Here is a 25,138-nt window from a genome sequence, read left to right as displayed (position 1 = left end):
GAGCTGGGCATGTTTAGCCTTGAGAAGAGAAGACTGAGGGGAGATATGATAGCACTCTTCAAATATGTGAAAGATTGCCACACAGAGGAGGGCCAGGATCTCTTCTTGATGGTTCCAGAGCACAGGGCATGGAATAATGGGCACAAGTTATGGGAAGCCAGATTTCGACTGAACATCAGGAAAAACTTCATAACTGTTTGAGCAGTATGACTGTAGAACCAGTTACTTGGGAAGGTGGTGGGCTCTCCAGCACCGGCAGCATTCAAGAGGCAGCTGAACAGCCACCTGTCGGGTATGGTTTAATTTGGATTCCTGCATTGAGCAGGGGGTTGGACTTGACAGCCTTATAGGTCCCTTCCAACTTTGAGTCTATGAAATATTATTGAGACCCTGGATTTAGGCAATACTGCCTGACAAGTTAAGTCTCTGAAATAATTGCAGTCAATTCATAGTGATACAGGTGCAATTTTGTTAATTTTCGATTGTCTGTTGTATTAATTGCTGTACCTATCATTCCATTTGACATGAAACATCTTTTTCTTCACTCAAAAAGGGAATGTCAACAAATTCTCCAGATGACACAGGACAGCAAAAACAGGAATGAAACCTACCACCAGTTTGAAGGGGGCGTGCAACTAGGAATAGGAGCATTTAATTTGGTATGAGTTTTTACAGCTTGGAAGTTAGCTTTTGGTGGACCAATTGCAACATAAAATATAGTCTGTAATGCTGTAATTTTAAAGAATAATAAAAACCCAACCTGATTGCACTAATTTTGCAGACTTGCATTATAATAGTAAAAATCTTTTGGGATTTAAATATACAGATCTGCTGCAGTTTACAATTTTATTCTATCAAAGTTAGCTTGAACACAGAAGTAGTAGAGTTATTTTAATTTTATGCTGAAATATATTTTTAGAATTTTAAGATGTTGCCAGTTTTCTTTGAAATACTTTAGTGATTTTTGTTTTTTGTTTTTTGTTGTTGCAGATGCTATCTCTTTTACCAGGAAGAATCCTCCGGCTTCTAGAATTTATTGGTTTTTCAGGCAATAGGGTACTAAACATTTACATGATTGATGTTAAAATGCATCTATAGTACATGCCATGGTTTGGGGGAAATAATAGGAGTAAGCAGCTGATTGTGGAAGAAATCTTTGTAAGCTTTGAAATAATCTTCAGTTTTAAAATGATTCAAGTGCCATTATTAATTACTGTTGCTTTTCAGTATCTCATTCATTTTATTATTTATTTATTAAATTTGTATCTTGCCCTTCCTCCTAGAAGGAGCCCAAAACAGGGTGTGTTCTCAAACTGTTTTCTATAGTACTATTGGATCAGGGTATGCAGAAGTCCATTTTTTACATTTTTATTCATTGAAGAGGGTTCATCACTAATGGGAACGCATTTTTGTTAAACATTTAACTCAGTAAAATTTAAGCCATTCTCTATTATGTTGAACCCCCTTTTGTCTCTGTTACGTTTAACATGCCCTCTGTCTCTCTGAACCTCTTTCTTTCTTAACCTTCCCTACTTTTTCTCTCCATTCCATAGCATATGCATGTGCATGCACATCGACACACCACTACACTCTGCCTGCTAACCCCTTTCTTCTGTTTTTTACCTGCACCTCAATCTCTGTTTCCCCTTTTCCCCCTCTGTACCTCCATCTCTGCTCCACTTTTTTCTTTTTTCTCTGTTCATGTCTCCCCTCTCTTTCTATTTCTCCTTGATGAGTTTGCCAGAAACACTTTGTTGTTGTTATATGCCTTCAAGTCGATTATGACTTATGACAATCCTATGAATCTTTTTTGGATATATTCATAGGGTTTTCATGGTAAGAGGTATTCAGAGGTGGTTTACCATTGCCTTCCTCTAAGCCCACGGGACCTGGTATTCCCAGGCGGTCTCCCAGGCCTGACCCTGCTTAGCTTCCGAGATCAGACATGTTCAGGGTAGTATGGCTGTAGGCCAGAAACACTACACAAATATTTCATTCTCATTTTCATAGCAATTCACACATTAAGGGAGTATCATATCCAAGTGGGCCAACAAAAAATGGTGCCAACTGAATCCTCTGAATCCAGGGAGTGGAGAAACAATGCAGAATATAATGCAGACTTTCTCCTAATACAAGAGTGGGAAATCTCTGGCCCGCAGGCCAAACTTGGCCTCCCGATTTGGCCCTCCAGGCCATTTTGGGCATATGCCCACAGCAGATAAGGGTGGGGCTTCAAAGGAACAAGTGGGAGCTTCAAGTGAATTCCTGATTGTTTCTTTGCTGGAGCAAGGTGCACTCCCACCACCCATCAGCTGATGAGTGATGTGAGTGCACCTTGCTGCAGGGTGGGGAAGTAGTTTCTATTGAAACCACTGTTAAAATGGAGGGGGAAATCTCCATTTTAGTGGTGGTTTCTGTTAGTTGAGTACAATATATAATAAAATGAGAATAGCAGGCTTGGACCATGTGCTTCTGATTCTGTTCCTGCTCCTTGGAGAGAGAGGGAAAGAGTGCAGCCAGTATGGGGGGTGGACACTCAAGCATCAGAGTGAATCTGGCAATGCCAGTGTTGGGTAGATTTTGTCTTTGAATATATCATTTTTATATATACATCACTACACCAAGAGTATGGTTGCCACAACTGCTGCTTTACCACAGAGGGCAAGATAACCTTCTTTCCTTTTCTCATGTCTCCCTTTTTCTGCAACTTGACATGATTAGTACTAATGGCAATGAGAGGATTCTGTGTCTTACCCAGTACAATATTTTTGGTTGCTGATAGGAGCTGGGTCTCCAGCAGTTACGAGAAGGGGCTTCTGGTGCCAGTCTGCGGGCCATACTGTGTACTTTCACCTTGCTACTCTACCACACTTACGTTTCATTAATCTTCGGTAAGAACTAAAAAAGAATTCCTGGGTGAGATACAGGTTTTAATCCAATCACTAGTATATTTTAATGGGGCATTCTACATGGGGGTTTTTCACTGCAGTTTTAGCATAATAACCCAACACATTCACATTTTGAATTTAAAATCCTGCATTATTTATCCTGAATAGTGGTGCTGATGAATGTGATTTATTTTCAAAAAAGCCCAACACATTTCGGCCACTATGTTGTCAGGCCTTTGTCAGGGGATGGATTGGTCTGCAATATTCTTTTCTAGCAAAACTGCTTGAAATTATAGTTGACCACGTCTTTGTCACATTTCCCCGCATCTTGGGGTTTCCCCTTTTTATTCTTGGCTTTTTAGATGCTTGCCACTTTCTGCTTTTGGTGCTGATGAACAGCTTCGCTGTATATTAATTAATTAATGCATTTTCTTATCCTGCTCTTCAGCCAAAAAAATAGTCTCGGAGCAGCTTACAATGTCAATGATGACAGTCCCTGCCCTCAGACTTAAAATACACAATATATGATAGGAAAAGAAAATGGGTTGGTAGTTAGGAGGGAAAAAGCAATCTCTGCCACCATTACAGAATTCTTATAATGACCAGCTGGAGTGGCACAATTTCAAGGACAGGAGGAGCCAAGAGGGGCTGGCTTCTCGGCTGAGCTGGTGGAGACACCCTGCTATCCCATCTCTCCTACAAGCTTGATGGAATAAGCTGCTGTAGGTGACAGTTGAGAAAGAGCCTGATGGAACCCAGAAGGAGGGAGAAATACGCACCAGGGAGGGCAGAGAGCATGTAGTCCCATGTCTGGCTTCTGATTTGTTAACTGCATTTTGGTTGGAGCCTATCTGCACGAGCTCCTTGAGGATAAATAAGTTAAGAATTGTAAAGCATGTGGAATGTTTAAAAGCTTGAATTTGGAGGGGGTTTTGTTTTTTAAAAAAAGAAAATTAAATCTAATTTGAGAATTAGAGTGCAGAAATAATTTTGTATATTCCGCTCCATTTCTGTCATGCTCATTTACTGTACAACTTACCAAGAGCAGATCAGTGATCTTTATTAATTTTCATTAAAATACATTTTCCTGTCATTAATTGTACAGATTAACCTGCAACTGTCTGCTATGATAGAGGATTTTGTTGCTTTTACAGGAATGGGGGAAACCAACCTCTTAGAAGCAGAGACCCTCCTTCACCCTTACCTCCAGAAGTTTCCAAAGGTTGGTTTCGTTGCCCCCCATCATTATAAAATAATATATTTGTTACAATTTAAAAAGTTGTAATTTGTTGTTTTCTTTCTCTCAAGGGTGCCATCATTCTGTTTTATGATGCCAGAATAGACATATTGAAAGGAAATTTTGAAAAGGTATTTCCCCCTTTTTACATTAAAATCTGAGATGCTGTATTAAGGATCATTTTAGCTTTCTGGGCTCATTTTATCATTGTGCTGGCTTGTATTATAGCTTAACAGAAACCATCTGAAACCTGTTGCCTCTAACTTGACTGTTAATTCATCAAATATGTTTCTTAAATTTTTAATGGATCTTTATATATTTATTTAACTTGCTCTTCAATCAAAAATGCTCCCACACTGTGTTATGTAAGATAAATAAAGTCAATAGCAAACAGTCCCTGTCCACGTGCTTTCAATCCAAAAACACAACAGAAAAAGGGATGTGGAGGAAGGATTAAAACAATCATCCTCAGTTTGTAAAGTTACAAAATTCTTATAATGGCCAACGTAAATGGAAGAGGTGGAGTCAAAAAGCAGCTGGTGTCTCAGTTGAGCCAATAGAGAGACCGTTTATGTCCCATCTCTCCCTCTGCTACAGCCAGATGGAAAGGCAGCTTCTAAGGTTGGGTACACATTACTGTATCCAGTGCAATCCCACTGCTAGTTTTTGAAGCCACATGCATGTTAACTGTACTCTATGGTGCTCCTGTAGTTTCCTGAGAAATACTGCTGTCTGATGCATTTTTCCTTAAAACAGCTTCAATATGGCTAGAAAACTTAAGCTACATTCACTTCTCTGTTAACCTAGTGTCTACATTTGAGAGAGCCGTTGACAGCTTCATGACTTCTGGGGGAGTCACAGGGGTGAGAAAACAAGTAATGCATGTCAGGTGAAGGCATCCCTACCCCCTCTGTGTTATGTACAGCAGTGTGCAAACACGACTTGAACCACAGCAGGGAGGAATGACCTCACTGCATTTTAAGCCTCTCATATGTTCAATGCCGTTAGTGTCTTTTTAAAAAAGGCATCTTCTTATTAGGTAGTCGGTGGCTATGATTTATTTATTTAAAACATTTATACCCCTCCTTTTCTCTGGAGAGCTCAAGACAACTAACAGCCAGGATAAAACCACACATTAACAATTTAAAACCCTTGCAACACAAAAGTAAAACCCTGAAGCAGCAGAGGGAAAATAATAGAATACAGCAGTAAAATGATTCTAAAGCCAGAAACAATTTAAATAGCTTCATTCAGTAAGACAGCAATTCACAGGCCAAATGTCTTTCTAAAATCAAAGGGTTTTTTTATCAGTTTGTGCAAAACCATTAAAGAAAAGGCAATATGGGCTTCCCTTCGGGTGTTCCCAAAGCCTAGGCACAGCCACCATGCTTCATTTTACGCTGTTCCTCCTATTGTCAAGAGTGACTTTTCAGGCCTGCACTGAGGAGGGTGTGTGTGAGAGAGTCCCATTTTGTGAGCAGATATCTGCTCTTGTTCATTTGGAACCAAGCCAGAATCTTTCTTGTAAAAGATTTCTACAGAAATACAATGTGGTATATATGAGAAATACTTCCCTGCCAACCAGCGGGCTCCAGAGTCTGGTTAGGAAGCAAAAAGTAGATATATTGAAAGGAAACTCATCCCTTTACATAACAAATGGACAATTCTACATTTCTACAAGTATTCAGGGATGCAAATTGTTTGCAAGAGCAATTAATAATGCAAATGGTGAATTTCTAACCTATTCTTTTGTTTGGGGTTTGCCAGAGGTTCCACATCTGCTGAACAAATTAAACTGGCAATAAATGACATCTTTTTAAGGCAAAATTGTTTGGGCAATGTTTTGGGGGGGGGGGAGAAAGTAAAGACTAGGTTAAAGGTTGTCAGTTGTCAGTGCTCACTCCCATCTGAGGTTCAAGGGGAAGAGGAGAAGGCACAGAGATGACTACTTCCATTAACATCCACATTTGCTTATGAGACAGGAAAGCTTGATGACGAATGGATGTATCCTATTCCCTCCCACTTGTTGTTTCAGTGACAAGTAGAGACAGTGCAGTTCCCACTAGGGCTATTGGTCCAATGAATATAAATTGGGCTGAGGGCTCCAAAGTTCATACTCTGTGAAGAACGGCCTGTGCTGTGAGCATCCATCTTATACTTTGAACCCCATCAATTTAAATGAACTATGTATGTATAAAATATATAAAATCTTTGCTTAGGTTTTTGTCAGGTGAATTAGAGATATCTTCCTGCCTAGAGCTCTCTTTCTCTCTGACACACATGCACACACTCAAAATTAGTTATTCATTTCAGTATTATGAAGGCATGGTGATTGCAAATGTGGGGAACCTTTGTCCCTCCAGAAGTTGCTGAACTACAACTCTCATCATCCCTGGCCATTGGTCATACTGGCTGGGGCTGATGGTTCAGCAACATCTGGAGGGCCAAAGATTCCCCACACTTGGCCATCATCTTGCTATTCAAAATATGAGTAGCTTGGTAACTTTTATAGTCACCTATTATCAAATAAAAGTCCACAACTGGAATGAGAAACTTTGTTCAAGCAGAATATAGTTGACTTGTCTGCAATATATTTTTAAATTCTAGGCTCAGATAACATACCAGGAATGCATTGCAGCTCAGCAAGAATGGAAACAGATCCATCACCTTTGCTATTGGGAGCTGATGTGGTGCTACTCCTTCCAGCAGAATTGGCTTCAAGCATATCGGTATGCAGATCTCCTTTGCAAAGAAAGCAGGTGGTCAAAGGTAAATGAGTGATCAGGATACTATTATGAAGAGGGGAGAGCTACTTCATGGTAGCTGAGGCTAACTTTCTCAACATAGACATCCTGCGAGTTCCACCTATTAAATGTCTGTGTTGAAATGCAAATACTCAAATTCAAATGCTTTAGATCAGTGTTTCTCAACCGGTGTGCCTCCAGATGTTGTTGGACCACAACTCCCATCAGCCTCAGCCAGCATTGCCAATGGTCAGGAAAGATGGGAGTTGTGGTCCAACAACATCTGGAGGCACATCAGTTGAGAAACACTGCTCTAGCTAGTAACTCCCTCTCAGCTACAAGTTCAACTTGCGTGCCACTGACCTATGCTAAAGTTGATTTAGCACCAATTTGCAAGAATTGCCTATTAGAAAGCGAAGTGGGAAGTGGGATGAGGGAGTGGAAATGGATGTTGGGACTATTAGAGATTAGGTCTGGATGTTTCATTGCACTGCTATGGAGAGATAGAGAGGTTTCTGCCCAAACATGCCGTGCCTTCCTGTTGCTGCCTGACTTAACCTGGCCACCCTTTGGCACAGGCCCTGTTCACTTGCATATACTTCCCTAGATAATGGCATGCTAAGGGCAGCTTTTATATAATAATTCCTTTTGAAGGCCACCACAATGCTTTTTCCCCTATAGGAGCACTTCAGCAACCTCCCTAATATTTAAAAAACTCCATGCTACAGACCCGGCATGGGGAGCCTGTGGCCCTACAGATGTTTTTGGATTCCAGCTCCCTTAGTCCCAGCTAGCATAGCCAGTGGTCACAGATGATGGAAGTCCAACAACTGTGGAGGGCCAGAGGTTCTCCATCCCTGCTATAGAGGTTACTCTAACTATGTTTGGTGTCTATATTCTAGCACCACTGCCATTCAGAATATATGCTGCTGACATAGAAAAGCAGTTGGACTAACACATGCAGTAAGGTACTCCTTGGAGGGTCTCAATAGGAAAGGCCTCCCAACGTCTCCATGTGGAGGCCTTTCTTTTCAAATTTGCAGATTAAGAAGGATAACTGAGTTCATATGGGTGGAAGCATTGTTCAGGTATGTGGTACATTAAGCAGTTAAAGTTTGATAAGCAGTTAGTCATTTTCCATCCTATGCTTTCCACCGCTTTCCTCTGCCTATGTTGTGCAGTCCTATGTGCATTTTGTGATGGTGGCTGTCACTGAAATAACATCTTAGCTTTGCTTACGTCACATCCCAAACACCACAACCTGTGATACTGTGTGAAATTGCTTATGGGAGTGGGATATTAAACATTTGCATTAATTCCGCATATATCAGTGTTGTTCAAACCTTTACAACAATCTACTTCCCATAATACTGAATTGCTAGAAGCAAAATATTCAGATCTCCATCTTGCTTAGTTTGTTATTTGTCCCGGTTGCAGAATTAATATTGCACATTTAACAAAGGCCAGTTAAACCGAAGATGATAAATTCAAACTGAAGCTGACATGTCTTCTGTTGAATATGAACAGAGGTCTCATGAACATTTGCAAACCCTATAAATATTGCAGCAAAATCCAATTGCTTCACATTTTAGTGAATAGCTTATGTTAGCCACATGTATATTATTATTATTATTATTGTTGTTGTTGGATTTCCAGCTGCCTTGTATGTTATATAATCTTGACATGTACATGATCAGAATATTCACGGAGTTTGACAGATTATCATTTATCTAGTGAGCCATATCTTGGTTTTTGGCTTACAGAGCAATCCTATGGTGGGTGCTGGGATGGGGGAAATCCATGGTACAGCAATGGCAGCATCTAGCACCTTAGTGGTATGTTGTAGATAGGGTGAAAGGTAGTGTTGGTGGTGCTCTATTTTTTCCCTTCTATATCTTTCTCATCTCCACTGACTCCAGCGGCAGGGAATTTATGATGCCAGCTCCCCAGCTGATGTAATTCCAGGCATGGATGTGTTTGTGTGAGGTGAACAAGAGGCCTTAGGATTCTGAGGATTCTCTGTTCCACAGCTGCAAACTTTCTGGTGCCACAATGCCAGGTCTGCAGCATCCTAAGACTCTGCAGCTACCCTTCTGGAAGTAATCTGAATCAGCAAAGATGGGACCAATTATATGGGGAAGAAAGTGCATAAATTCAAATTCAAATCCTTTGTAAGCCTTTCATTATTTAAAAGGCATTAGGTGGTCTAATACAGTTAACACACAAACAAAGGTGTTAGAATAAATGATAAATGGTTTGTATTTTTATTTTGCGTAGGCAATATATGCATTCCAGAAAGCTGCCATTTTGTGTATGCTTCCAGAAGCTGATGTGAAAACAACAGGAGAAGACATTGTAGCTTTGTTTAGGTAATTTTTTATTTTCTGGACTACAACAGCAGTGGAAGTTATTTCCTTTTGCTGAAGGTTTAATTTTCAGTTGTTTTTTTGCTTATATCTTTGTCACAAACCTGCTCACCTCAGGGAGTGTGACCACCCACTTTTACACACAGTCTTATGTATTCTGACAAAATTCTTCTTTAGGGAGTTTCTTCTGCCACTAGCTTCCTTGTGATATGTAGATTATGGTCGCATGTAAAGTAAAGACAAACCATGGCCTAGTGTGAACATGCAGGTTCTCAGGAAGAAGATCGATGTGTCCTGGCTGCTCTCCAGTCCTTTTAACTTGGTGCAGCGTGGCAGCTAAGCCAAGATGTGGCATAGTTCAGTGCAGCACAGTAGCTAAGCCAGTGTTTGGCTTAGAATATGATCCAAACCCAGGCTCATGGTTAAGCTCTCTTCTCCTTAACTATGAGCTGTAGCCAAGAACAAACTTTGACTACAGCTTGTGGTTAAGCAGCTTAACCACAGGCATGGGTTTGGATCATATGCTAAGCCACACGTTAGATTAGCTGCCGTGCTGCACTGAACTAAAAGAACCAGGAAGGAGCAAAGCGGTTGCAAGCTCTTCTCCAGGAGCCAACATGTTCACAGTCCTGGTGAGCCACAGTTTGGCTTACCATGTCATGTGAACCAGGCCATAATCCAAAGTAGGGTCCACCCCTTTTTAAAAAAAAGAAATTCTGACAAAGGTGAATGTTAGGTACAGGTCTCTCCTCTTAATTTCTCGGTGAAGGTTCTTCCTAACCTCACCTAATACACACTCCTCTTCAAATCAGTAACATGACTAGAGCATCTCATCACATAAGTATGTTAAGTATAGGTCTCTTCTGTGGTAAGCATTGCTGTAAACTTGCTGAGCAAGATTTAAGTCTTAAGAAGTTACTAGGCTAGAAATAATCTTGAATTTTGTTTTGAGATTTTAATCTTAGCATGCGGAACAGGGCTTAATATCACTTGATACCAGCCAATGGCAATTTAGCTTTGATACTGTCTTTCCGTATGTTTTGTTAATTAATAAAGGTAAATGGAGCAGAATAAGGCTGACTTCAGTGGTAACTGATTTGTTTCTGGGTGCAATTCAAAGTGCTGGTCATGATCTGTAAAACCCTAAACAGCTTGAAACCAGGTTATTTGAAGAACCGCCTGAAGGACCACCTGGGTCTGCCTGAATTTTAAAAACTTATGGCCCTTTTCTCAGTCTCATCGATATCTGAAGCATGCTTGGCAGGGATCTTTTTAGTGTCTATGCGTTGACTTTGGAACTCTCTTCCCTAGAGGGAGTTTAGCTTCCTCCTTGGCCTTTCACTATCAAGAAAAGCCAATGGAGGCTTCCCTTGAAATGCAGACAGTTTCAGAGAGGTAATTTTTGACAGGACAGTGGCAGAGAGGCAGTGAGATACTCAAACCTCCCCAGCCTACCCTTTCTAGTCCCAAGGTGGCTCACTTCCTTGCGGCTACTATTTATATAACAAAAAATGTACACATTAATTGCATTCACAAGTCTGGCCCTTAGTTGGCACTTACGAACCACATTGGATTTTTCATTGTTTGATGCAACAGTGGGTGTGAGATGGCTGCTGGGCTACACCTGGGACAATATTTTTGACACAGCTTTGTTTGGCAATTTGGGGCAGTGGGTGCTCAAAAGCAACAGCCCACAAAATGAAGGTGTAACAGGACAAATTAGCACAAAGGGGTTGGGGTGAGGGTTTGGCTTACCTTACTGTCTTAAATGAGGTGGCACTTTGTTTTTCTTTTAAACTGAAAAAAATCCTTACACAACTATCTACAGTAGGCACAAGGTGCCCTGAAACCTTCCAACACTGCCAGTTTCTTGTTGGGGTAGGCCAGAATGCTGACAGAAGTGTTCCCATTTATGTTCTAGCCACCCATAGCAGGAAGTGTGGCAGGGATAATTAAGGCAAGTGGCTATTTACAAGGATCCACCTTTATCACTCGCAATACCTAGGCAGCCTTTACTTCTCTGCACTGACCCAGTTTATCTCTTCTATCTTCTTTCCTTACCACCACTATTCTGCCCTTTAATTCCCAGTTCTTTTGCTTACTTTCTGATAGGTTTTCAGGATCAAACTTTCCATTTCCCTCCCAGAACAAGAAGCCCCTTGCAAATGTTTTACCATGTACTTGTTCTTGTTTGTCCTTTACCCTAAAAAAATCCTTTTTTTTGTTTTTACTATTTTCTCTTTTATTTAGTGCTTCCTTATTCCCATTTAATTTGCTATGTTTCTACAGAGTCTCAAAGGGCTAACATTACTTAATGGTACATGTATCCTTAAGGTAATATTTGTAATTTCAAAATGGACAGTAATAATGAATGTATGGTTGGCAAACTTCCAAGAAGTCAAACTCATGTATGAGATACAAGTCTGGCTTTTCTCAAGCTACAAAAATGTGTACCTACATTTTCCAGTTGCTTTTCTATGCGGTCTTCAGAACACATGTGAGGAAAAGCAGCTTACTACCTTATCCAAGTCTTCCTCTAAAAATAATGCAATAAAATAGTGGGGAGAAGAGACTATGTTTGCCGTCCTAGGTCCTTAAAGGAAGAATAAGGTTAAAACCCAATAAATAAACCCCGAAAATGTCTATTTTTCTAAAAAAGATTGTCATCTCTGCCTGAATCTCATGTATATTGTTAAGCACTCTACTAGTGTATAGACCTCAATTTTTAGTAAGTAAACTTTTCACAGGTTTGAAAATTGCTGGTTTAATACGTTTATCAAAGTAATGTGTGAGCACACCATTTAATTTGTAATCTTAAAGGTTTTGTTTCTGTAACTCGAGAGAATTCCACGGTTTCTCCTCTTATAGGAAAGTAGAAGGCCTGAAGCAAAGAATTGCAGGAAAATCTATCCCAACAGAAAAGTTTGCTGTGAGGAAATCACGACGCTATGGGGGCTCTCAGCCTGTGAAGCTAATAGTACCTGCTCTGGTATTTACATTAGACTTACTTCCATCATCTTTTGAGTGACAGAGTAAATACATGTTTATGTGTATGTATTTCTGTGAATAACATAGGATGAATACATTTCTGCTTAACTTTTTCAAAGAAGCATCAGCTTTTGTTTTTTATTTTCACCTTTTAACTTTTTATTAAATAAAAGGTGGCTATGAACACCTTCAATAACAAATGTGTCTTGTTTTTGTCAGGAAATGATGTATGTCTGGAATGGCTTTTCAGTTGTTGGCAAGAGAGCTGACCTGACTGAGAATTTACTAGTAACAATTGAAAAGGAAGAAACTGCTTTAAAAAATGAAACTAGTGAGTAATATTTTAAATTAATGCTATAAAAACTACAAAGGAGTATTTATAATGAATCCTGCTGGAGCATCTAAATAACATCATGTGAAGAAAGAAGAACTGAATAGTCTTCTGCATTTGTTCTTTCTATTCTATGTTGGCTTTCATCAAAACTGTATTGATTGCAATGATAAATAGAAATCTGTTCTTCCCATACAATCCCAATCCTAAAACAGTCTACAGAAATTCACATTGACAAATCCCCATGATAGCATATTTCCTTTGTTTGACAACATGCAATTATTGCGTGAAGTGAAGCTGAGTTCAGACCATGAAGAAGGCCAGCTGTTATCTATCTTCTGGAAGAAGTTTTGTTAATCATGTATTCTCTTCACTCCTCCAGAGGATGTAAAATTTCAGTTCTGGTTTGCTGTCACTGTGAAACAGAATTCTGTTTATGTAGGGTAAAACAGGTGCTGGGGTGGGAGTGAGAGAGACAGACACTGAAATTCTTAATGGTCCATTAAATTAAGTTTCAAGAGTTAGAGAACCAAGGCCTCATTTGATGGACAGCCTCTATGTACAACAGATGCTTGGACTCTTGATTTGTTGATGCACGCTCAGCCCCTTTCTCTGCTTCTTTTACTCTCCTTTGCAGCTGACAACTGACTTTAGCAAATCCAGTAAGAAAAAAAACATTGCTCAAGGGACCCAGTTTATACTACCATCTTTTTCAAGGTTGCATAGATTACTGTTAGGCAGTGCTATGAATATTTAATACATACTTTTTAGCACAATCATCACTATATCTATTTTCATTCCACATATTTATTTATTTTATTTATTTATTTATTTTCATTTCTAGACCGCCCATAGCTAATAGCTCTCTGGGCAGTGTACAAAACGAGATTAAAATACCATATAGAATAAAATCAGTAACAAACGAACACATTGAACTAAAAACATTAAACATAAAGCATTAAACATTAAAATGCCTGGGAGTATAGCCAGGTCTTAACCTGGCGCCTAAAAGAAAGAACCGTAGGCACCAGGCGTATTTCCTCCGGTAAGCTGTTCCATAATTCGGGGGCCACCACAGAAAAGGCCCTAGATCTAGTAACAGTCCTCCGGGCATCCTGGTGAGTTGGTACCCGGAGGAGGGCCTTAGATACTGAACGAAGTGAGCGGGTAGGTTCATATTGCATTATGTGTAATGTATGCAGCAGCGTGGTGGCGAATTCAGAAGTGCAGGGTCCCTTCATGAGAGTCACACACAAAAACACACATACACACTATTTTTTTGCGGCTGGCTTGAGAATGAGATCCTTGTTAACACCTTCTCCCACAACAACAGATATCCCCAGGAGCCAATCAGCATGAAAGGGGAGAGTTAGCTACTGAGAAGAGTCTTCTCAGTGACTGTCTCACCTCCTTTCATTCTGATAGGCTCTAGTCAGTAGGAAAGGACAAGGAAGCATGTTAGAAGACTCTTCTCAGTGGCTAACGCACTCCCTTTTTGTGCTGATTGGCTCATAGGATGCTAGAGACATAGGGACCCTGGTGGGACCTAGCTCCCAAAAAAGTAAGGGGCCTGAGACCCCCTGAGACCCCAGACAACTACACCCCTGAATGTATGTATATCCGGAGCTACTCTTTTCTCATATTAGCAATTTTCACCAATACTGTTGAGGTTTTAGTGAGTTAAAAAGGCACACGCAAATGGAGAATGTGGAACAGTTTTACATTGTTGAGCCAGAATATTACTGAACGGATATTTTATTCATTCACTTTTCTTTGATAATAAACTATTATAATTAAGTATATTATACCTGCCTGAAAAACCTGTTATGTCCACTGTGGCCATTTAGGTCTTCTGCAGATAATACCGTGGTTGTTTTCACATCCATCATTATTATGTTTGTAATTTAAAACTTTGGTCTACTTTATTTTAAGATCACAATGAATATTACATGGATGACATCTGTCTAATACAACTGCTAAAAGGTCTGTGCTTGAAACATGTAGGAAGACTCTTGCAAGCAGAACTCTGCTTCAATCAAGTTATTCAAAGGTAAAAACTGGAAATAACATTTTAGGATAAAATGATATTCTGTGCCATCAGAAACCATCCAAAAACATTCCCTCCTCATAGTTTTTTGCACCTAAATCTAAAGTAATTGGATTTTGTGTCAGACTCTTAATATAGTTTCTGAAGAGACGAAATTGACTGTCCCTGGTTAATATGTGGCTCAATGGATGCAAATCCCTCTTCAGTATTTGAAGATTTAATACAAGCTGAGAAGTTCAATAAAAGGAAAATAAGTTCCTCTCTTGACTTCTTTATTTTCCTCAACAATAATATCACCTTTGGTTTCTGGCATGGCAAGGCAATAATGGAACACCTGCTTAGAATTTCTAACACTTTTTTTCCATGCCAAAGCTTGCATGCGTTTAAAAGCAGCCTGACAAACAGGATGAAGCAGCTGAAATTCTTTGTAGCATGGCGAAAAAATGAGCCGAAGGATTTTTACTTACCAAAGTTGTGTATGTCATGCAGCTGTTAAAGCATGGGGGGCTCCTCTTTGATTTCCTGGGTGTACTTCCTGCTGTAGGAGTCTGACACCTTTTCCTCAATCTAGGTTTGTTGCTGGCTATTAGATAGCTAATTTTTAATTGGTAAGCTTTTATATATGTAGAATTTCAAGATGATATTTGTTTAATGTTTAGTTCCCCTGAATGATGACATAATGTCCTCTTGATTTCTTAGTGAGAAGCAGCTGAAGTATGATAATTATCTAATACCATACACAATGTATGAATTGGGACTTCTGTACAAACAACAGGATGAAAGAGAAAAAGCAGTAAGATTCATAGAAGCTGCAAAGTAAGTGGTGGTAATCTTTGTGCAATTTTTAGATCAAAACCTTGTTTGATTGAGATGCATATTTTAGTGTTTTAGAATCCTCAGTGCTATATCTCCTTCCCTTTCCTGAGTACAAAACATATACAAAATGATGGCAATGTGTTAGGAAGAATGGCTTAGTGTGTTTTATATTTTATATTATGGTTATGTTCACTAATACACAAAAAACCCTTGTAGTGTAAGAACATATATAGCCAACAGATACTTATATCAGACTTCAAAAAGCAGGGAAACTGGGCAGCTACAGTGAATACACAAGGGAAGCAGGAGACCTGACCTCCTCTCTGAGACACTATACTGCCCTACCTATTTGTAAAAATGCAAATACAATTTGGGTTGGTCTTTCACAGTCCAATCAATTTCCTGTGTAGCTTGGAAGAATTTGGTAATGTGCCTCTGAGCATATTGTGAGCATATGGTGATTGGGTGGGTGCACTGGGCAGAGGGAAAGCCCCTTTCCTTTCCAAAAGGAAGACATTGTGAATAATATCATTATTTTAGGGGGTGTTCCCCAACCTTTTTATTCTACAGCAGACACATGTAGCCTCCCACCCAAATTTAAACGAAAGCTGTCCCTGGCCACATCCACACCAGACACTTATTCCAGTTTAAATAGTCCTGGCTTACTCCAAAGAATCATGGGAAGTGTAGTTTGTAAAGGGTGTTGAGGGTTGTTAGGAGACTCCTATTCCCCTCACAGAGCTACAATCTCCAGAATTCTCTGGGAAGAGGGGCTGACAGTTAAACCACTCCTGCCACTGGAGCTCTGTCAGGGGAGCAGGAGTCTCCTAACAACTCTCAGCACCCTTCACAAACTACACTTCCCAGGATTCCATGACTGTTTAAACTGGAAAAAATGTCTGGTGTGGTGTGGCCCTGATTGATTAGCCAAGCCAAATATCTGTTAGTCCGGCTTTTAGAACACTGACAGTTGGTTCTTACTGAGCATGCCTGCGCTTATCATAGACTCCAGTTTTAATTTTCTTAAAGTAAAATTAAAAATTAGCCATGCATATTTTAAAACTTTTAAACTGCATAAGATGAAGGTCAGAGTATGGGGCAAGGTCAGTAATTGGATTACATGTACTCTGTGAACATGATTTTTAATTAATTTCAACAAATTATGAGATCCCTGACAGAAAAAAGTCCAACAGGGATCTGGATTTTTTTACTTTTGTTTTTGATGTTGGACTCTGGATTCTCTCTGAGTATTTTGTGTATCGTCATGAAAACTTTGAGGGTTGTTAAGCAAGCGATTCTGAGTTCAGGACTGTAAGTTTTGTAAGATTTTGTTTTGAAATGAGTTTATGGGAAGCAGTAGAAAAGAATGGGGGTATTTTCAATTTAACATGGCAGAATGTGAAAAATCCATGCTGGCTCTATAATAAAGATTGATTGATTGTCAGGAATATCAACATTGTTAGAATAGCTCCCAGTGAGTTAGAGCCCTGATCTATGTGGTCCGTACATAATTCAGTAAACCTCAGTAAATTACTAGGAAAAATCTGAAAATGGGACATTTGTACTTTTTTGTCTCAAAATGGTAAGTCACTGGTCCAGGCCATCCAAAAGTTGGAGGTTGATTTGTGTAATGATTTGTCCCCTGCCCTTGGAGTAAACAGTGCTAGGGTGACTAATGATAAAAGCAAGCAAAAACAGTCTACAATAAAGCAATAATTATTTATTATTATTTATTTATTACATTTATACCCCGCCTTTCTTTTCATGATAGAAACCCAAGGCAGCTTACATATGGTTCCCAGGCGGTCTCCCTTCCAGGCACTGACCAGACCTGACCCTGCTTAGCTTCAGCAGGGAGCTGGCCTTATGTGCCTTCAGAGCATAGCCTGGGACCTGTTATTAAACATGTCAGATCTAAAAGCAGAACTTCAGCTTAGTTTCTGGAAACTAATGTTAAAAATTAGCCTGGGTGATGAGGAATTGTCAGGTACTAATAAGACATTAGATTCAGTATCAGCTAGGTTTTCATGAGAGAGCATTCCATAAATGGGGTGCCTTCTTCCCAGTTACCGTCCATCCAAATCTCTTATGGCAGTGTTACATGTGTAAGTTTGAATCTCCACATGCGTGTTTATTCACTAGAAATTCAAATGCCACTTCTGCATGGATAGCAAAATCTTTTGCTGGAATTAAACCCACACGTCACCTTTATGTGTGTATGACCTGGTCCTTAACCCCAATAAAGGACATAGAAAGTAAAATAAAGATTGTTTTTTTAGAAGAAGGAACAGGAAAAACATAGCATTTTACAATGTCCATTAAACAGGTAGCCTCCTAACTTGAACCCAGTCACTCATTACTAATGCTCTAGATACAATAAGACAGAAAACCTAACCCTTATGCATGCTGAGTTACATCAAATCGCACAGAGGAAAAAGCAAAGAAAGTTGTTGAAGAGTTTAGGGTGAATATACCTGAAGATTGCAGCAAGAGTCTAAGGTCAGAAGGGAACTTTCACGTCTAGTCATGAGCCAAACCCAGCCCCTCGCTATAGCCTTCGCTAGACTTGAGAGATCCCACCTTTCCTTAGCTCTCGTGGTTTGTGCAGTCCCAGTGGTGGTTCTAAGGTGAGGAATAAGGCAGCAGTTGAACCACCAAGAGAGAGGTGCTGCTGATCCTCAAATTTGCCAGGTTTTATCATTTGGGTCTTCATTGGGCAGCATGTAAATTGGAAGGGAATGAGGGAACATGACATGTGAGGACAATGGAAAAATTTGGAATTACCCATAAGGGTTCTGGCTTTACCAGATGTGTTTCCTAATAGGATCCTTGTCTCTTTACTGTAAATTTCTGGGTTTGGGCGACTGATCCCCAATCCCCTTAAGGTTAAAGGACATCACAACCTTTGTCCAGATGGCCTCATTATTAGCTGGAAGCACCTGTTTTCTACTGATTGTTTTTGTTATGTGCCTTCAAGTTGATTTCGACTTATGGCAACCCTGTGAATCACCGACCTCCAATAGCATCTATTATAAACCACCCTTTTCAGATCTTGCAAATTCAGATCTGTGGCTTCGTTAATGGAATCAGTCCATCTCTTGTTTGGCCTTCCTCTTTTTCTACTCCAGTTTTTTCCAGCATTATTGTCTTTTGTAGTGAATCATGCCTTCTCATTATGTGTCCAAATGATGATAACCTCAGTTTCATCATTTTAGCTTCTAGTGATAGTTCTGGTTTAATTTGTTCTAACACCCCATTATTTGTCTTTTTCGCAGTCCATGGTATGCGCATAGCTCTCCTCCAACATCACATTTCAAATGAATTGATTTTTCTCTTATCCATTTTTTTCACTCTCCAGCTTTCATATCCATACATAGATATCGGGAATACCATGGTCTGAATGATCCTGACTTTAGTGTTCAGTGATACATCTTTGCATTTGAGGACCTTTTCTGGTTCGCTCATAGCTGCCCTCGCCAGTCCTAGCCTTCTAATTTCTTGGCTATTATCTCCATTTTGGTTAATGACTGTGCCAAGGTATTGATAATCCTTGACAAGCTCAATGTCCTCATCAACTTTGAAGTTACATAAGTCTTCTGTTGTCATTACTTTAGGCTTCTTGACATTCAGCTGTAGTCTTGCTTTTGTGCTTTCCTCTTTAACTTTCATCAGCATTCATTTCAAACCATTACTAGTTTCTGCTAGTAGTATGGTGTCATCTGCATATCTTAAATTACTGATTTTTCTCCCTCCAGTTTTCACACCTCCTTTGTCTTGGTCCAATCCTGCTTTCCGTATGATATGTTCTGCATATAGATTAAACAAATAGGGTGATAAAATACACCCCTGTCTCATACCCTTTCCAACTGGGAACCAATTGGTTTCTCCATGTTCTGTCCTTACAGTAGCCTCTTGTTCAGGTTGCGCATCAGGACAATCAGATGCTGTGGCACCCCCATTTCTTTTAAAGCATGACATAGTTTTTCATGATCTACACAATCAAAGGCTTTGTGTAATCTGTAAAGCACAGGGTGATTTTCTTCTGAAATTCCTTGGTCCATTCCATTATCCAACCTATGTTTGATATATGATCTCTTCCCTTTTTAAATCCAGCTTGGACATCTGGTCATATATGGTAAGAGCCTTTGTTGTAGAATCTTGAGATTACTTTACTTGCATGGGATGTTAAGGCAATAGTTCGATAATTACTGCATTCCCTTGGATCCCCTTTGCTTGGAATTGGGATGTATATTGAACGCTTCCAGTCTGTGGGCCATTGTTTTCTTTTCCATATTGGTTGACAAATTTTTGTCAAAATTTGGACAGATTCAGTCTCAGTAACTTGTAGCAACTCTATCGGTATGCCATCTGTTCCTGGCGATTTGTTTCTTCCAAGTATCTAACAGCTTTCACCTCACATTCTAAAATTTCTGGTTCTTTATCATATGGTTTCTCCATGAACGAATCTGTCATCCTTGCATCTCTTTTATAGAGTTCTTCAGTGTATTGCTTCCATCTTCCTTTTATTTTATCTCGGTCAGTCCGTGTGTTTCCCTGTTGATTATTCAACATCCCTACCCTTGGTTTAAATTTCCCTTTAATTTCTCTAATCTTTTGGAATAGGGCTCTTGTTCTATCCTTTTGTTCTCCTGTTTCTATACAATAACTATTGTAATAGTTCTCTTTGTCCTTATGTACTAGTCACTGTATTATTGCATTTAGGGTTCTGACTGTGCTTCTGTCCGTTTTGGTTTTGCTTTCGGTCTCTCTTTAACCATCTTAAGTTTCGTCAGTCATCCGTTGAGGTCTTTCTTTGTTTTTAACTAGAGAACTCTTTAACTTTTTAATGTGTTTTTGCATTCTTCCCTGATAATGTCTCTGACTTCACTCCATAGGTCTTCTGGTTCTCCATCAACTAAGTTTAAAGCCTCAAATCTGTTCCTTATTTGATCTTTATATTCTTCTGGGATGCGGCCGCATTTGGAATACTGTGTACAGTTCTGGTCGCCTCATCTCAAAAAGGATATTATAGAGTTGGAAAAGGTTCAGAAGAGGGCAACTAGAATGATCAAGGGGATGGAGCGACTCCCTTATGAGGAAAGGTTGCAGCATTTGGGGCTTTTTAGTTTAGAGAAAAGGTGGGTCAGAGGAGACATGATAGAAGTGTATAAAATTATGCATGGCATTGAGAAAGTGGATAGAGAAAAGTTCTTCTCCCTCTCTCATAATACTAGAACTCGTGAACATTCAAAGAAGCTGAATGTTGGAAGATTCAGGACAGACAAAAGGAAGTACTTCTTTACTCAGCGCACAGTTAAACTATGGAATTTGCTCCCACAAGATGCAGTGATGGCCACCAGCTTCGATGGCTTTAAAACAAGATTAGACAAATTCATGGAGGAGAGGGCTATCAGTGGCTACTAGCAATGATGGCTGTGCTGTGCCAACCTAGTCAGAGGCAGCATGCTTCTGAAAACCAGTTGCCGGAAGCCTCAGGAGGGGAGAGTGTTCTTGCACTCGGGTCCTGCTTGCGGGTTTCCCCCAGGCACCTGGTTGTCCACTGTGAGAACAGGATGCTGTACTAGATGGGCCACTGGCCTGATCCAGCAGGCTGTTCTTATGTTCTTATGTTATTTAAACTGTATTTCAGCATTATGATTGCTTTGTGGTTCTCCTTCAGCTTTACTCTGATTTTTGGTATTATCAGTTCATGACCTGTACCACAATCTGCTCCTGGTCTTGTTTTCACAGAAAGTATGAAACTTCTCCGTCTTCTGCTACCGATTATATAATCAATTTGATTCCTATATTGACCATTTGGTGATGTCCACGTGTACAGTCATCTTTCCGGTTGCTCAAAAGATTTGTTTGCAAGAAACAAATTATTGGCTTCACAGAATTCAATAAGTCTATCTCCTGCTTCATTTCTATCTCCTAAGCCCCATTTCCCCACAATTTCTAGTTCTTCTCTGTTCCCTACTTTTGCATTCCGCATGATTATTAGAACGTCTTGTTTTGTGTGTGATCAATTTCTTCCTGTACTTCTGCATAAAATCCCTCCAATTCCTATTCTTCTCTGTTTGCTGTTGCAGTGTAGACTTGGATGATGGTTATGTTAATAGGTTTCCCATTAAATTTCATTTAATTTCGCTCAGACCTTGCGTTATAGCTCCTAATTGCTTTTGCTGCTTCACTTCTCACTATCAAAGCAACCCCATTTCTTCTTAATTTCTCAATTCCTGCATTAAATATTTTCTAGTTGCCTGATTAAAAGTGTCCCATTCCTGTCCATTTTAATTCACTCCCACCAAGTCTTGTAATGTTGATGCATTCCGTTTCTTACTTGACAATTTCTAACTTTCCCTGGTTCACGCTTCTCACATTCCATGTTCCTATTGTATCCGTCTTACAACTCCGGACTCTCCTTTTGCATCTGTGCACATTAGCCTCTAGGCTTCCATTCGGTTTTGACCCAGTGGTGTCATTAGTCACAGCACTACTTGTACTTGTTCATTGTTCTTCCCCAGTAGCTTGTTGAGTGTCATCTTACCTGGGGGGTCTCACCTTCCAGCACTATCTCGTGTTGCATTTTGGATTCTCTGTTCATAGGGTTTTCATGGTAAGAGGTATTCAGAGGTGGTTTACCATTGCCTTCCTCTGAGTCTGGATGCATCTTAGTCTGGTGTCTCAGCTTTGACCATTCCTCCTTGGATGACCCTGCTAGTAGTTTAGCCTCTTGGTCTAGACTCCTGAAGGCATTGCTCTCGGATTCTTTGACATTCTCAAACCCCCTCACATTCTTCCCATGAGAGTCAGGATGTTTGTGCCATCGGCTTTTGGCATTTACAGATAGCTCACATCTTCACAGAGGGACTGTTTCCAGGATTCCTTGTATCTTTTAGGCTTCCAAACTTTGGTTCACTGAGATGAATCAAAGAATGAAAAATCCCCAATAACATAAATAATCCTTTAAAGCAGAGGTACCTGGAAAGGAGTTTACAATGACATTCTGAATGCATAGGCAGGTACATGCAGGTGGAGGTGCTCATTAAGGTATCCAGGCTGCAAGTCTTTTAGAGCTCTAAAAGGTAAGCACAAGCAGTTAGAATTGTGCACAGAAATGTGTTGTCCAAGATAATCCTGATGATTAGAAAAGTCTGAAAATAAAATATTTGTTTATCTTCTTAATACAGAGGATCAAAGTGTACTCCTAAGTGGTTAAGCTATTTCCACACTAACTAAGAACCTTGGATTTGATACTTATATAGCCCAAGATTAAAGAAGTTACAACAGAATCCATGGCGGGCTGGCCACACACATAACTAGAAATGGGAGACATGAAACCTATCCTAAAATAGTACTTCCAGGATACGCTGTAAGCAGAAATTTGGCAAATGCATAATCCAAGACACAATGAGTGTTGGAAAAATCTGAAACTTGGGCTTTTGTTAGTATAAGAGAGTCAAAATCTGGGGCATAAAGCTTAATGCATAATGAAGGCCTGCATCCCAATACAGAGCAACCCAAGCTGGAGATGGAACAGAATATTGCGCTGAGAGTTCCTTTCTCTCCCCATACCTGAATTAGGCAACAGAGCAATCTTAATACCAGAGAAGGACAATTTTCTATGACATATTAGTGCAAGCTAGTAGTCTAGGATTTTTATGTATGTATGTATGATCCTGCTTTTCTAAATAAAATGCACCCAGTATAGCGTACAAATGTTAATATGAATAAAGACTCAAAGTAATATTAGAAAGCACAATCAATATAGCAGTGACAACATTAAAACAGCATAAGCACAATTAAACATACTTACCTGGGAATAAGCCCCATTAAACTCAGTGGAGTAGAATAAATGGGAGTGGGAGACAGTTGTCCAACTAACTTGTTGTCTCTTACAGAAACAATTACAAGGACTATTCCATGGAATCCAGGTTGCACTTCAGAATTCATGCAGCACTTAATAGTCTGAAAGTGACTCCTGCTCAAACCCCTTGATGTCATCTGAGGGTGATGCATAACCCAAGGGTCTACAAGCTGCTGTTTGAAATCTTACAAAAATCATGTAAATTATGTAACAAAAGAGATGTAGTTTATATTTTTTATCATTTGTGATATTTGAATGTTTGTCATCCTTTTGAGTGCTTCTTTTTTCTATGGTGCACTTCCATCTCTCTACTTGACATTTTAGAGGAATACCTTATATTTTGTTTACAAAAGGATTAATTTAGTGCTTGACATGAAAGGGGAGTATTTAAAAAAATTGCTGGTGCAATAAAGAGTAATTCAAACATTCTATTTTTTTATGAGAAGACTAATATTGTTTATGCATGGAACTGTGTGATGATTCTGTTCATAGTTTCAGCATTCCTAAGGCTTGAATGTTTGCAATACCTTTATTATGAATTAGGACTGAGAAAGTTGGCTGCTGGTAGCCGTAGTTGTGTATTTGGATTTAAAGCTTAGGTTTACATACCAAAGATACGACTTTTCCTATTGTAGCCAAAAAGAATGAATGGCGTAAAGTCATTTTATGAATGTTAGCTTGAATTCTGTGCAATATACTGATAATATATGTGTAAACAAAATTAGGAAAAGATATGGGGCTTTTTGGGGTTGCTCTTTAAAGTTGCTTTTAAAACACAAAGTCTTTCTCAGTTGTTGCAGTAAAAAAACAACACCCTTGAATAATGGTAGGAATTGCATCATTTGTTCCACTGTAGATATTTAATTAAGGGATATTAACTGGGTGTGAACTGTACAATAAGAAAATACATTTCTAATGTCCTGAGGACATTTGAGGGGTCCTCAGTTCCCACCACCAAAGGTTATTAGATTTTGAACTTCTGTAATTTTCTGAGGGAGGTGTTCTGGTTCAACTTCCAGTGTCATTATTAATATTTCTTAAAGCTATACCTTTTAATATATTTCTGTTGTAAAATAATCAAACATTCTTATTGTCCAGCTCAGTCCCTTATTTATATAATCCTCATATGTGATAAAAGTGTATTATGCTATGGAACTTGCAGGGGGATGCACATTTCTGAGGGCATGTATATACTATCTGTCAAAGTTTCATCCTTTTACCAGTATAACTAGTTATGCCAGAAGGCAAGAACTACTTTCATTATATTAAGAACCAAATTAGTCTCTTGCGAACATTTACTGGCTCTGATGTAATACTGTGTATTACAGCACAATGGGTGGTGTCTGATTAAATCATAGAGTGGTCACTGAAATCAATGAACACAAGTTATTACTAAATCTATTGATTTCAGTGGGTGTGTTCTGAGTATGATGTAATCAGACACCACCCATAGTGCTATTAGTAAAAGATATTTTCCCCTTGGCACTCTTTGTACTGAGGTTATTAATTATGAGCTGCTAAATTAATGGGAAAGTTGGACTCCTGGCATTTTAATTTAAAAATATGACTTATGATCACAGTTGTGTTAATTGATACTTGGACCCAGAGTCCATATTCATAAGCAGCAGCTGTAGGAATAAAAGGACAATTTAATCTAGGTTTCCTGTGCAGCTTTCTAACCTTTAATAAATTGTTTTCTCACTGGGGGATTTTTGAAAGCTATGGCCAATAACTTTCTTTTGTTTCTTGCCATATTCTGCAATACCTTTCTATCATCTAGTCCTTTTCATCTTTTGTTGTTGGTAGAGAAGGCATTCATATCTCTTTCTTGGCATTTTAACATTACTGTAA

General features: G+C 39.3%; 1 protein-coding gene across 2 annotated transcripts in view; it reads left to right on the top strand.

The window, feature by feature from the left end:
* The window catches only part of TTC39B (tetratricopeptide repeat domain 39B), an 84,978-nt gene extending 60,594 nt beyond the window's left edge, over window positions 1-24,384 (top strand). For both annotated transcript variants that reach the window (XM_061630245.1, XM_061630254.1), the window contains exons 8-19: window positions 554-659; window positions 991-1,056; window positions 2,783-2,891; window positions 4,043-4,110; window positions 4,197-4,256; window positions 6,733-6,894; window positions 9,147-9,238; window positions 12,104-12,224; window positions 12,443-12,554; window positions 14,487-14,604; window positions 15,301-15,417; window positions 23,322-24,384. In XM_061630245.1, coding sequence (XP_061486229.1) covers window positions 554-659; window positions 991-1,056; window positions 2,783-2,891; window positions 4,043-4,110; window positions 4,197-4,256; window positions 6,733-6,894; window positions 9,147-9,238; window positions 12,104-12,224; window positions 12,443-12,554; window positions 14,487-14,604; window positions 15,301-15,417; window positions 23,322-23,418 — 1,228 coding nt within the window. In that variant the 3' untranslated portion in view covers window positions 23,419-24,384. The remainder of the gene's footprint in view (window positions 1-553; window positions 660-990; window positions 1,057-2,782; window positions 2,892-4,042; window positions 4,111-4,196; window positions 4,257-6,732; window positions 6,895-9,146; window positions 9,239-12,103; window positions 12,225-12,442; window positions 12,555-14,486; window positions 14,605-15,300; window positions 15,418-23,321) is intronic.
* The last annotated feature ends 754 nt before the right edge of the window (window positions 24,385-25,138 follow it).

Source organism: Rhineura floridana, chromosome 1 (assembly GCF_030035675.1).
Source record: "Rhineura floridana isolate rRhiFlo1 chromosome 1, rRhiFlo1.hap2, whole genome shotgun sequence".
NCBI lineage: Eukaryota > Metazoa > Chordata > Lepidosauria > Squamata > Rhineuridae > Rhineura > Rhineura floridana.
This window is presented reverse-complemented; position numbering and strand designations above follow the sequence as displayed.